Here is a 14,805-nt window from a genome sequence, read left to right as displayed (position 1 = left end):
AAAATAAGGAAATTCAAACACGATTAATGGGTTTTTAACTAAGGTATTAGGTAAATAGGCCAACATGTGATGCTTAGTTTATTGTTTGTTTTCATTCAAGTTGTTTAGAAATAGGCCTATACCAAACACAACACAACCCCCCAAATGATTAATTCGGCAAGAACTATTATCCTTGACAAAGCAGTTAGAATTACGTTTTGCCATTTGATCCCATGTTGGTAGACCCATGACCAGGGGACACGGGTAATTATGACAAATGATTATATGTGAATATTCTGAAATTGTTTGACAAGCGTAATAACTGTGAATTAACGACCTAACCTCGCGTCTTCCCCTCTATCCATATTTCTCACACACCTCTCCTTCAGATCCGACTTACCCGTAAAATAACAATAACACCCATTAAACCCTAACGTTTCTGTCAACCTCTCCAAATGGCTTTGGATGCGAGGGCATATCGCTCGGGACTTGAAGGGTTTATTTACTCTCTCAACGGCATGGCTGAGTTGGGAGGCCAGTGTTCTTTTGCTTTTACTGGGGTGTATCCAAATGGACTTCAGTCGCCTCCATCGCAGTAGTTCTACAACCACATTCTAAGCTGACCCATTGAAGAAATCAAGACACTTGTAATATTTTGATTTATTACAGTAAACCTTGACTTGTATTTTACTGACCATATCCACCAACATCGCCATACTTCATTGACATCAAAGTGTTAATGGTAAATTAATGGCAGTTTTTAGTGGAGCCGTCAGAAATGATCTATTACCGTTAAGTCACGAAGGATTCATTCCTCGCACGCACGTTTCAACAGAGCGGGTGTCTAAGGAAGCACACTGGCCATGACTGGGGCTAATGGAAATAAATGAATCTAACGTTCAGTCTGTCGTTATGGTCATCATTATGTATATTTACATTAACTGATAGTCACTCGTGGCTCTCTGAAGAAGAGGCCCTCTCAAATTGCTGCAGGCGCACACCAAAATAGATTCCAACCTCATGTGCGTAATTCTGTGAATTACTTGCAAAATATACACACCCACACACACATATGGTGAGCTTAGAATGATAAGGTTCTATCTCCGTTTAGGGTAGTTCAGAGATATTGAGCGTCAAAGTTTTTACATTCCATTATGTTTTGTGAGATGGAACCTTTGTATTTTATGAATTACTAACTCAAAAACTTCAACATTTCACACAGGCATTAATAAACACCTAATGGATCAGATTATGTAAAAAACTCAATTTTGACAAAAATGGAGATAGAACCTTATAATTCTAACGTCACGATACACACACACACACACACACACACACACACACACACACACACACACACACACACACACACACACACACATGTGCAAGTATTACAATCCATTTCAGTGTTAAGGTGATAATCACATCTCTAGTCCCGAGTGCATACATGGGCTCCACCTCTCTCACTTACTCTCCTGCTGGGTCGTGTCGCTCCCGCTGGTCAGCCCCGGGGACTCGAGCATACCCCTCCCCGCCTCCCCGACGCTCTCGTCCGCCTGGGTCCCCACCATTTCCCCGGCCTCTTCCAGATCCAACAGGTGGCTGACCGAGAAGTTCTTTTTGGCTTGCAGGTTTTCCAGATTCGATGTGATCGGACTGTCCAGGCGGTTCGATAGCGTCGCTTGCCTGTCCATTACATGTGCGTAGCTAGAAGTCATTTTGACGCCAATAGGATACAGTAGGGCAAAAAAATAGGGCAATAATAATAAGCGAACCAAATTGATCCTTGCATACAGAAAGCACGAACGGCGCCTCCAAAGTCCAAACCAGCCGGGGGGAAATCTCAAGTTTTCAAAGCGAAGCGCGGCGGTCGTTCACATCCAGAGGCGGTGGCGTTCTTCTAACAGATCGAGGAAAAAAAAAATACTTTCTCCTCGTTTGTTTTCCCCGATCGCAGTGTTAACCCTAGGCATCCGGTTCATCCATTCGCGCACCTAAACAACACATATAGCCTAGGTTACCGTTATAAAATCACAACGTCCTGCACCTGGGTTTTCGAGAAGTCCCTCTTAAAAAGTCCTCTCCCACCACTTCCCACTCCCGTTGACTCACGGTCGCGACTGACTGAGCTTAGCAGAAAGTGCTGATGCCGTCCAGATGCTCTTGTATGCAGTGCGTAAAGCTGGCTCGGCTCAGCAGCGCAGGGAGGCTGGACGTAGCCTAGACCGTCTCTTTCTTGGAGCTATTGCTTCTCTGGGAGAATGGGTCGACTCTCTCACTCTCTCTCTCTCTCTCTCTCTCTCTCTCTCTCTCTCTTTTTCTCTCTCTCTTTCTGTCTCTCTCTCTCCTCCCTCTCTCTCTTTTTCTCTGCCTCTCTTTCTCTTTCTCTCTCTCTCTCTCTCTCTCTCTCTCTCTCTCTCTCTCTCTCTCTCTCTCTCTCTCTCTCTCTCTCTCTCTCTCTCTCTCTCTCTCTCTCTCTCTCTGGCACTTCAAACAAGGCGCACGCTGGCACGCCGCGGATGCCTGCACCAGCCGAGGAGTAAATGAAACTTGGAGACCCCTGGGAGGGTAGATGGACCCTAATAGGGGCCCGTAATTACGTGGCGATGCCTTTGTGCTGTTTCTGACGTTTCACAGACCCACTCCCTCCCCGCTCCCGTCCTCACAAGCTCTCCCCTCCCCTTCTGCAGCACACCAACCCCATCTCCACCACCCAGAGAACCCTGATTACGTTTTTTTTTAACGAACCTCTGGCAACCTTAAAGAAACCCTTGGAGCCAGCAGCAAGAAGAGTCCCGGGCTCTAGAGGGGAGTGGTAATTATCACCCTGTGTGATGATAGAGCCAGTAAAGAGAGTTTAACTGTCGAGATACTCGGCCTGCGACCAACCAAATCACGGTTACTGTATTCAGCCGTGGCCAGTTCTGATAGACTTGTGGTCAAAATAATGGTCATGTAGAAATAAAAAAGCTTTAGGTAGACTTCTTCCTACTGATTATTCATGTTATATACAATTTTGTGCTGACAAATGACCTTTATTAAAGGTACAAAATCCCAAACTCATATCAGACAATAATCGTTTGCCTACCCTGACAGGCAATAAAACCCCAAGATAAACACATGTACTGTATGCAGTCATTTAAATCGATCTGACAAACATATACGTGATTTGTTTGGGTTTTTAAAGAATTCTGTTTGGAATTGGAGTCTCGTTTTTTTGTGCGCGCTCTGAGTGGGGGTCTTGACAGGGGAGGATAAGCGGGGGGTGGGATGAAGGAATGGAGGGAAAGGCAGGGGTGAGGGGGGTGAGGGGGGTCCATGTGTTCATATGGCAGGAGTAGACTATAGGCTCCAAGCTGCCATAGACATCCCGTAGCTTCCAGCCCCATGATCTGGGAAAAGAACACTTGATGCCATCAAAGGGACGCGGATTGAATCCAGATGTGCTTCTCTCGTTCTTTCCATGTATTTAATGAAGGCGCGGGGATAGAGTAGACTTTTTCATCATTAGTTTTCCCTCCAGATTCTCTTTTCCTGCCTACACGTCCATTCCGGTGCCAGCGCAAAAAGGCTCCACAACAAACTCGGCCTTAAACCGACGTCTTGTCCAAGCTCCACACTCCTTTCATACTCGTTTTATAGGCTATAGGCCTACTCCTTGTATGTCCGTGTCGAATGGAAAAGTCAAAGGTGTGCCATCCTGGCTTTGACCTGACCTTTGGTTTTATAGTGACAGCACCCCGAGAAACTAGCGATGCATTTCGGCAAGAGGAAAATAGATATAGGACATAGAGAGGCACACGCAACATGACCATTTAATGAAACTATTTGTTGCTTATTATAACGTCTCACCACCCAGCTGGCATGTTAATCGGCCTTGTCCAATGTGGCAGGCGTAGGTCCACATTACTAAAAACTAGGTAAACTATTATGTGTGTGTGTGTGTGGGGGGGGGGGGACGTTTCAACAGGTGCGTCTTTACGCATGCCAACTATTGACCCTTGATTTATACCCATGTAATTTCAGACAATTACAGGCTTTGCATTGTCTGACAAAAACTCAAACTATACCCAGACAAAACTGAATAAGCGTTTGAATTGATATGTCTCCTTAGACAGTGTACTGTCTCACCTGATAGATGACATTAGGCGTGTTCCATGTACGTAAATATTACGAATCAAAATACAAATCCAACAACAGAAAAAAAAAGAATTTCGTGTGTGAATGAGACATGAGACCCAATAATTGCTGAAGTGACATTATTTAATTCAGGTGTAATTTTTTCATATTCATTTTAAACAGTATTTTGGTCAGCTTTCATTACAATGCATTACAATTCAATTCAATTCAATTCATAAAGCTTACCTGCATCTATGTGCCTTCTTATACCAAAGTTGGCCCAGTTAGTAGTAATGGCCAAATGGCAATTTAATGTCCCAATAATTAAAAGAAGTAGCCTAGGCTATGGGCACTGGTTAAATTAGAAGCCCGCATTTTACTGAATAGTTTGGGCAAAATCTCCCACATTATCAAGCTGCAAGTGGTATGTGGTTCTTTAACATTAGTTATAAGTAGTAACGTTTGGGGAATTATGCGATAGACAATCATCTTTCGCAGCACAATCCAAAAAAGGCAGGTCACAAATCAAGACATGTATGTAAAAAGCTGCTAAGCAAAGAGGCCTATCTGCGTTTTAATTGGTAGTTTTAGAGCACTTATTTAAAAAAAAAAAAAAAAAGTTTCCATGCTTTTTGAGACGCCTGAGAGCCGTTGCCCTTGCAAGAACAGGGCAGCGGCAGCGGTTGGCTTTTTAATCAGAATCAGCGCGGGTGAATTAATTTCACACGCGGAGTGCTTTGTAAACTCGACGTGTTGTTTAATCGGGAGCAGATTGCTTTTTATGTCCAAACACCACAGGCAGTTTGCAATTAGCGCTTGGAGTTCTTTCTTGTTTGAGGGTTGGAATAATAGAGGGCAGACAGATACACAGGCTATATAGCCTACATTGTGTGTCGCATGTGCCTTAAACCAAGTCGAAGAGGCGACTGAGTGAGAACGCATCCTAGAGCACCGACAATAACATTATGGATCCATGCCTGATGTTCATTCAACAGAAACATGCAGGAGTTGTCGAGTCCATGAAGCAACAATCACATAGCTTCTGTGTGTTAAGATTAGATCTAATCTCGATTATACATTTCCATTGGGAAATATGTTTGTTATTGAAAGCATCTGCCAATTGTGGACCCAATAATGCTTTAATCAGCAGTACTCAGAGCCTGTGCGAAGAATTTGCAGTTCAACAGGTCTGACGATGACAATTCCCTTGTCGCTGCAATCAAGGCATGGGGGGTGAATTTTCTCGGCAACATGGTTTCCCGCACAGGATATGAAGAGTCAACAAGGAGGCCATTTACTCCCAATTAGGGAAATAAAAGCGGACAGGGGCCAACACGATATACCCCAATCAGCACCAAGGGTCACTGGACAGCACTGCACTCAGGCCCGCCGGACGATCCGCTGTGGCTGGAGTGGAAGTAATGCAGCCAAAGGCAAAACAATCATTGAGCTAATACACCACTGAATCAACAACAAAAGAAAACACATTAAAGTGTGAGTTTTCACTCGGGAAATGCGTAGCCTATATATAAGCACTGTGTTTACTTCTCAATATATTAGGCCTATAGCCTACATTTCATCTTGATGCACACAATTATTCTCACACCAACAATTTCAAACAATTTCGATGTATAATAGCTATACGAGCTATCTACTTTAACATTTAGCATACAATTAAATTCCGTTTAGAATGCCAAAAACAAAACAAAAAACCAACAACACTCAAAATTATAATTCAACCATTTCTAGTACTGTCAGGCCTTAATGAAAATGGCTGATCACAAATATGATAATGATGCTAATGCAAATATGATGATGATGTAAATAGAAATCGTCACGCTGTATATTGTAGCTGTTGATTGGGCCGCGATTTGGGCTTATATTTACCCATATATCTTATGGCACACCTCTATAGCGAACCTGGCCTGCATGCCTCTATTAATACATGTGATTTTCGAATAACCTTTCCAGTGTGGTTCCACATACTTATAGTAAATGATAATCAAATAATCCCAAATAATGTTTAAGCCTTTATTGCTATAGCACTATTTTCATTTATTTATGTATTTTTTAAATAACGTCATTCTAAAATCTTAATGAATTGTCAGTGGCCCCATAGTGAAACATGAAATTCAATGGAAAACTAAAATGAAAAGTCATTATTAGGCCATGTGACCGTGGCTATATTAATCATATAATACTATTAATATCTCTATTGCTAGGCCTGTATTTCAATCGAAACATTGTTTTGAAATTAAAATGGCCTTCACCACTTTCGGCGACAGCGAAGGCCTACGTGAATTTAATAGCTTACATACCAACATAAGGCCTTTTGCATTCATCAGTCTATTGATGCATGCGTCCAATTAATAGGCTATAATTCATTACCCATAATACACAGTTTCAATGTCAAAATTCAACAACGACGACGAAGCCATATGGCAGAGAATTTCAGTAAAAGTTGATTTCACCTTTTTTCCCTCAGTCGTCGGCTCTCAAGTTACACGGCCTTTCTCGACCTGTCTGGGGACTCTAGCGCCACATAAATCACACCGCTCCATAGGCCCGCCGCTCTCTGAAGTTGGGTCCAACCGCTTCACATAACAGAATTGCCAATATATTTCCAATTCGTGTTATTGTAATATATCCTATATGGACCCCAACATCTCTATAGGCATACACCGATTATGAAACTATTATTGGATTATCAAGAACAGAGATGTTCGCTTTCCTTCTCGCAAGGAGGCCTCTTTATTGAGGCTATTGATACGTATCGTTTTTTAAATGAATCTCCTAAAACTCAAGAGCACCGAAATCAATATATTCTGAGGGACAAACATGTATGCGGAATAGCCTTTAAAATATTAATGAAATAAGTTCTAAATTAAATCAGGGCTATTATCATCAATTATGGCAGGATATCAGACGCATTAAAGCCTTGACCTTCGAGGTGCTGGGGACATTCAGTGGTCACTCACTACTCGCTGACTAATTAAAAGAGCTGGGTTTATGATCTCCCTTTCAGACGGCCAGATGTGTCCAAAGCAAAGCTGTAAAATCTCAGAGCGGTTTACAGAACACTTACTGCACTTTAAAATGACTTGAAAAAGCGATGGGAGTTCGAAACTATGCTCGGTAAATTCCTCTCAGAACCACATGCTCGAAGCAAACCGTTTCTCCCGGATCCCTCCCAGCAGTTAAAAAATAAAGATTGAAACGAATCATTTAAATTACCGTCATGCATTTGATTATGAAAATGAAAACAATTAAACAAATCCCCTCTGAAAATGAACGAAACAAGACACTCTCCATTTCATAACATTTTATTCATATTAATTCAACCACCAATGTGACAACATTGTTGACACAATGTTTACAATGTGTAAACACTTTCTAATGTGCAATTGCATTCCTGTTGATAAAATATAATTTTTTTAATACATCATCATAAATAACCATATATAGATAACACAATTACTGCGTAACGTAAAACTAAAATAGTTTAAATATCCACCAGTTTTAAATAAGCCAATATTAATAAAGAAAATGTCATATAAAACTCACCAAAAATGAAAGAAAAAAAAAAAGTTCTGCAAAGTAATGAAAACCTGATGACACAATTGATCATTTGGTACCCCATGGTACTGGGAGATAAAAACTCACTTTACTCACAGAACAGCTAGCCGCAGCACATTCATACTAGATTAATGGTGTATTGCTATGGACAGGTTTGTTTGAAAAGAGAGGAACTGAAAACAAACCCTTCTAAGGCCATAGTGGTGTAGAAATGCATGCTGAGGTGTCCTCTCCTCAGAGGGACAGCAGACATACCAGATATCACCTTACCATTGCTTAGGAAGCCCACTGCAGATGCAAGTCTCTACAAACCCCACTGACTGGACAGAGTTAACATCTTTCTTTTTTTTCTTACCAGCCCTAAATAGTGTATATATGTTGCTAATATGTTGATCTACAACATTACAGATCTGAGATGAGGACATTGATTTGCAGCCCCATAGTATCTTATATTTATTTCTCCTTAAAAAAAAAACTTTACAAAAAAGAAACTTCCAGGGGTAAACATTAACAGCCTTTTGTCTCTCCACTCTAAAGACAAAGCAACCTAAAACAGCAGTGCTTTGATTGAACATTGTTTGGGTGGGTATTACATAGAGAGAGCATTCATATACAACGTTAAGACACATGTTGTTTAGAAGAAATGCTTGAGGCAGAGCGTTTCAGACAAAGCCGCGTTTGACAGCAACCATCGCAGACAAACAGTAACCATCCAAGCCTAATGTCCGCTCCCACAATGAGAGCTCGAATGCAGTTCTCAGGGAAAGCTGTCAGGCATCACTTAAGAGACCACAAATTAACTTCCCCCCACAGAGGAAAAAGCATACAGTACTTAGAATCATTGCAACATCGGAAATATCACCTGTTAGACATATAGTTTAGTGTTAGTACACAAAGGCTAGATAATCCCCATAAGGGGTTGAACTGACGTGTTGAATCCCTACAGACAAGAAACTCTGAGCTTCAGACATGGACCACATTTACCCCCCTCCCCCCACCCCCTCCCCATCCCGAGTCTCAGGAAGGAAAGGCCTGGCCCACGCTCTGCCCCGCTAGGGGGCTGTCAGCCATTTCACAGTCCTGACCGCTACTCTTTGGTTCTGTCACTGCCTGCATAGCTGTCTGTGACACGACTGTGAACAGTTTATCTGGGGCAGACTGGACAGAACTCTCCCCGTCGTCCTGGACCTTGCCCTCTCCCTGATTCTCTGTGCTATTCGTCCTCTTCTTCTTCTCTCCCTCTTCCTCCTCCACCCCCTTCCTCTCCATCTCCTCCTCTACCCTCTTCCTCTCCTCCTCCATCCTCTTCCTCTCCTCCTCCACCCTCTTCCTCTCCATCTCCTCCTCTACCCTCTTCCTCTCCTCCTCCATCCTCTTCCTCTCCTCCTCTATCCTCTTCCTCTCCTCCTCCACCCTCTTCCTCTCCTCCTCCTCCTGTTCCTCCTCTGTGGCCTGTAGGTGCAGTTGCTGCAGGAGTTCCTCCAGTTTGTGGGCCTTGCGGAGCTCGTTCTGTTGGATGATGGCGCACAGATGCTCAGTCAGCTGCTCCTTCACCTCGTTCTTCCTGTGGAGGTCCAGCTTGGAAGTCACATACTCAGCCTCAGCCTTCTCATATCGTTTCCTATACAAGAGAGAGATGGGGATTGGTCGTAGGAACATCCATAGCCAAAGAGAGAGGCGTCATTCAGTATACATACAAATTGTGTGTGGGGAACAGAGTTAAAATCATTCATGTACATAGTGATATGTTATGACTGAGTGTACAGTATGTATCGGAGGAATATTCAGAGCACCCTATAGGGGGCAGTGTTTCCAGAGTTTGACAGCTTCAAAATAAAACAGATGTTCATTGCCACAGAGTGTTTCTGTTAGTGATTAATATATCATATAATATGTATCAGCAATCAATCAAGCACAATTATACAAATGGAAATTAACCTGAGAGGGGACTTCTAAACACATGTTTGCCATGGATGAACTCTCCCGAATGAATAACATCCTGACTGAACTGAGAAGCCCATCCCTATTAACCAATATGCTATTATTACCGTCACAGCTATGTTGTCCATTGTGTGTTTACCTTGCATTGTTGTAGTCCCAGCTGGCTTGCTCTATCACACCCCTCAGGATGCCTATGTCATTGGACACCATGTCATCCAGCGCCTGCAGCTCCTTCTGGATCCTCTTCAGCTTCACAGTCTCTGCCTGTGTCTGTTTGGATCTGTGTACAGAAGCAGGAAGTTGATTATGGTGGTGAACTAACATAAACATATGCCTTTTAGCAGTTAGCAGAACGTGTTTTCTTTTAAAGTGAAAGAGTACAACTTGACTCCTTCAAAGATGATGTGATAGTAACAGTTGCACTACTAAAACGACACACTTGCTCAGTGTGGCGTTTTGTGTAAAAATACTAGATGAACAACTCAGATGGCTAACATTGAGAATGACGGGACCATTCCTTACTTCTCAGCGATGGTCTTTGTCAGGAGGGCTTTCTTGCGTTTATTCCTCTCTTCGATCATCTTTTGGTCCTGCTGAAGCAGCTCCAGGCGAGTCTTCTCCCGCCTATGATAACATGGGGTTTTGAGAACACAAAACAGACTGAGGCAGCAATCGACACAAATATAGTTGTAACATTCACATGATAACACACAGGCTCTGAGCATAATATACCAAGCATACCAGCATATCTGACATTACATGACTTTCAGTGTATTTATTTTTTATATGGGATAAACTGTAACTGTAACAGTACTGTACTGTACATCACATTGGTGTTACAGCTTTTCTCCGTTGTATACACACAAGAAATGGAACTATGCACACGTCTGAAAACTTGACGCTTGACCTTCCAATTACAATTCCTTTGTTTTCACTCAAACTCTAAAATCACACTTTTGCAAAAACTCTGAGCACAAATCGCATCATTTAGCACACTTCATTGACCTGGAAAACACTGGCCTTCAAAATGCCACACCCTAATTACCAATTGGTCTCACTCACTTCTTGTTCAAAATCAATTGGCAAAACACTTCAATCATGTGTCAGAGCATAAAAGAGGCCTCAGATGACCTCTACTGTGTTGAGGAAAAAACGGAGCAGCATGGAGAACAGAGAGGAAGAGTGAGAGCAAAAGGAGGAGGAGGAGGAAGAGGAAGGCGAGCCAGTACGTCTAATGAAATCGGTGCAAATAAGGTTGAATATGTACCGGTACTCAATCATGACATCAATTCAAATGACCGAAGCTGAGCAGCGAGTCCAGACGAATTTGAGCCGCTTTACCGTAGCCTCAGTTATCCGGGCATTTAGAGATGAGAATAGGTAACTAACCACTTCAGTAGTCTTCTATACTCTCTACAGTAATTACAGTAATGTAACTTTATGGTTTCTATGGATATAGGCTGTCTAGAGTACTTAGAGAAATATATAGGCTACTGCTAGTGTAATGTTGTTTTGTGTTACATTTATGAAATATGTGTAGCCTATACTGTATACTGCAACATTTGCAGGAAAAGTACTATACAAATAAAAGTTATTATTATTATTATTACTGTACTGTATAGCCTATACTTTTCAGGCAATGGAGGAGGCGTGTGAGGACATCCACACAGGCGCATTCTAGGGTGGATCCACCACTCCAGGCTCCTTTTCCCCTGCTTGGCCTGGGAGAACATCATCATCATAGGCAATGTAGATGAGGACCTCTGGCCTAATCAGGATCGGAGGTGGGATGCGGACTGATTTACATGATCTGTTTCACCGCATTTTGTTGTTTATTTTTTGTGGGCGTACGAAAAACTTTTGCAGTCAGCTGAACATTTTACTGTATTACAGCACCAAATAAATATTTGCTTTGATACCTTTTTGTATTTGTGCACTGATTTCATCATTACATGCCAAAAAGACAGTCTAAACGTTTTCCTTTTACTTCTTTTAGTTTTGCCAAGAATAGGTAGCCTAACATTTGCGTATTCTCAGAACTCAATGTCGCTGTATCACCTATCGGTTCAAACTAGTTTGATGGTAATGTTTTAAATGTAGCACACCAGTGTTTAATTGATGCTCTGTAAGAGATATCCATGATAGCTGTGTGTATCGTTTTGGTGAAAAAAAAAAATCTGTTTTCAGAAAAGATTTTGGAGCGTTTTCGTTTTGAGAAAAATGGTTAACTCTTAAGTGTTTGTGTTTTAGAGTTTTGACAAATTGAGCTATAGTTTCAGGAAACGTGTTTAATTAAACGATCGGGAACAACTGTAGGCTAAGTTTGAGAACCAAATGATGTTGTTCAGACAGGAGATGCTCTCATATGGGACAATCTATGATATCAAAAAACTTACTAACAATTGCACCTCCTGTTTTTCCAATTCCTTCGCCATGGGCGGTGTATCCTCTGCTGGAGCTGGGTCACGTTTTACGACAGGGGTCTCCACCTTGGGCTGCTCTGCTGGCGTCGCACGGCTGGCGGGCTGACTGACAGCCTGCGGCGGGGGCTGGCTGAGCTGTTGCTCGGCTGGTAGACTGGTGGACCCGGGTTGACTCTTGAGCGCTGCTCTCTCCCTCTGCAGCTGCTGCCGACTCCGGTTAGTAGGCGCAGGTCTCCGGCCGCGACCCAAAGCCGCAGGTACCTCATCTGGTGAATAATGAATGAATGAATGAATGAATGAATGAATGAATGAATGGTCTTTATTGTCATTAATACAGTACAGGTACCATACAACGAAATTTGGGAGGGGGGGCTCCCCTGGTGCTAGGATCTTTTTTTTATACTAAAAACAAGAAGGGAAAAGAGCTGGTTTACATAAATAAAGGCTATATCCACTATCCACTATACTATACTATACAAATAAAACACTGTCAGTGCTGTACTCTATGCTATGCTATAAATATCCTAACATTTCCTATCTCTGAACCTTATGTACCCAAGGGTTGTCATATTGCACAACATAAAGCATGCCGATACTAGCTTCAATCATGAATCACTAGATAAAGACTAGCAGCCTAATGATATTAGAAAACCGACAGTTGAGAGCAGACACTGAGATGTACTGAGCTTTAAGCTTCTGTTCACTTGAAGCCAAGTTACCTTTCTGGTGCAACCTTCGAAGCTCGTCGTCAGAGAAACCTGCCCACCCAGCCATTGTAGCGGAAATATCTGTGGAGTCGGGTGACACTTATTTGTGAATCAGATTTTTAAAATCACGAAACTATCCTCTTTAAAATGCCATAACTTAATGACATTTCACCAAAACTTTAAATCGTCGCCGCCATCTTTGTTTACCGATGCCACGTCTAAGACCCCAAAGAGGACCCGTGAGGGGAGGTTAAAGATAAGGCCTGTTTAATATTACCAAACTTAATTAAAATGTCAATCGCATGTGCCATTCTTAGTACCCTATTTGATAAAAGTTCTATAAATAGCATTGATACTGCAGTTTTGAAAAATCAAATACGGTTTGACAGTAAAAGGTTTCCAAATAAAACAAGTAAAATACTGGCAAATGTTTTAGGTACTACGATCCCTCATAGAGCTTTTCTCTATAAGCACTGACCTAGGTTCAGATTACCCTAACACCAGTAGAGGCTGGAAACTACGGATTTAGAATGATTTACATTTATTAAATGTAACTCATACTATGATTCACAGCCAGCAGTGTCAATGTAAACTAAGTAAACTCAAAGATATCTGCAGCTGTGTAGACATTTCTTTCAAGTGAAATGGAAATTCTAAAACAAGTTTAGGTTATTAGGTTTTGCGAGAGAACATTTATTGATGAGAATACTTTTGCATGAAAATAATCCGTTTCTCTGGTGTCACATTTGTTTACTCTTTCTTCCTCTCTCCCAAATCAACCTTTATGCTAATCACCTCTTTTAAGCAACTTTCTGCCTTTGGGTAGACATCAGGGTCAGAGGAGGTCAAAGGTTAATGAAAGAACCGATGCAACTTTCAACAGCATGAAGTTCAAATGGTGTAGATGCAAAGCAGAGGGGTTGAGAGATATGTCAGAAAGAGTTGTTCACTCCATCAGTCACTGCAGCTCTGTCATTTTTCTGGCGTGGACTCCATCGGTATGATGAAGAAATATAGGCTACCTCCCTTGTCATAGAACATCAGTATCTACTTCTGCTGAGAGAGGGCTGTGTGCCTGGAACAGAAAAGTTCTTTGTTGGAAGGCAAGATTACTTTAAAGTAAATTATGATAATATGACAGCTCCCATTTTTGGAGGGAAATTGAATTCATTTCAATAAAGATGCATGAAACGACATGCACCGTAAAATCAAATTTAGAAGCTCTTAACTATTTTAAAAGTTTAAAGAACAGTTTAAGGGATTTTTCCCCCCCCATAATCAGTGAAGCGTAGAGGCACGCAATGGTACCTAATCCACTTTTATTATTCTTACCAAAATTCATTTAGAAGCGTTTTTAGGGTTGTTCAACGTTTTTTTTTAGAGCTGTGATGTGGGAACGTTATAGTAGTGAACTGACAGAGAAGTAATATGGAAATAACTAGAAATTAACACTTAAACTTTTAAAATCAAGATCAAGATTTAAACGCACCATTTAGATAACTACATTTCTTTTGTTCATCTTGCATTTAGTCAAATGAGCAAATTATGCTTTTCTATGAGGGCTAAGTGCTAGAGAGCTCATATTGTTAGGTAAAACCACCCAATCTTTATCTTTTATCCATAATGGGTATTTTAGGTTCTGCTGTTGTATTTATACCTCTAATTTACTCCTTTATAGAGGACTTACTGCAGCTTTGAAATGAAGCCAGTCTAATGCAGCTGTCTACAATGCCAATAAAAACACCACCTTTGCATATACGTATGCTATATAAAATAGTGATGTGTTCTGTACTATTTCCCTGTGAATATCACCCATTAATTCATACAAATTGACATCAGACAAATATTGTTTGATGTGTTAACCTTGATGCTGGAGGGGGGCAGTTGTCATGGTAGCATACCTCATCCATGCAGGAAACAGGAAATGGGCTATTTCAAACTTCCTGGACCTGGCAGCTCAGAGCAATGTTCAGGCAAGTTCCCTCTCCAACTTATTCCTTCCCAATGTCATCAACGCCTCAAGGAATAGGGCGAACTGGCGTGTTCTAAAATCGAGTTTC

General features: G+C 41.6%; 2 protein-coding genes across 2 annotated transcripts in view; both read right to left on the bottom strand.

The window, feature by feature from the left end:
- The window catches only part of prrx1b (paired related homeobox 1b), a gene marked incomplete at both ends in the record, with an annotated part of 7,441 nt that extends 5,744 nt beyond the window's left edge, over positions 1-1,697 (bottom strand). Inside the window, one exon of the mRNA XM_080533899.1 lies at positions 1,451-1,697. Coding sequence (XP_080390025.1) covers positions 1,451-1,697 — 247 coding nt within the window. The remainder of the gene's footprint in view (positions 1-1,450) is intronic.
- Positions 1,698-8,691: 6,994 nt separating this feature from the next.
- Positions 8,692-12,884, bottom strand: gorab (golgin, rab6-interacting; the record flags this gene model as incomplete). The annotated part of the gene is made up of 6 exons (XM_080528114.1): positions 12,758-12,884; positions 12,016-12,304; positions 10,138-10,239; positions 9,755-9,895; positions 9,025-9,295; positions 8,692-8,796 (listed from the first exon to the last, which is right to left on the bottom strand). Exons 1-6 carry the CDS (start codon positions 12,810-12,812, stop codon positions 8,692-8,694), a joined length of 963 nt encoding a protein of 320 aa, XP_080384240.1. The 5' UTR covers positions 12,813-12,884.
- Between the last annotated feature and the right edge of the window lie 1,921 nt (positions 12,885-14,805).

The sequence above is a fragment of the Nansenia antarctica genome (genome assembly GCF_963989245.1).
Source record: "Nansenia antarctica genome assembly, chromosome: 1".
Lineage (NCBI taxonomy): Eukaryota > Metazoa > Chordata > Actinopteri > Argentiniformes > Microstomatidae > Nansenia > Nansenia antarctica.
This window is presented reverse-complemented; position numbering and strand designations above follow the sequence as displayed.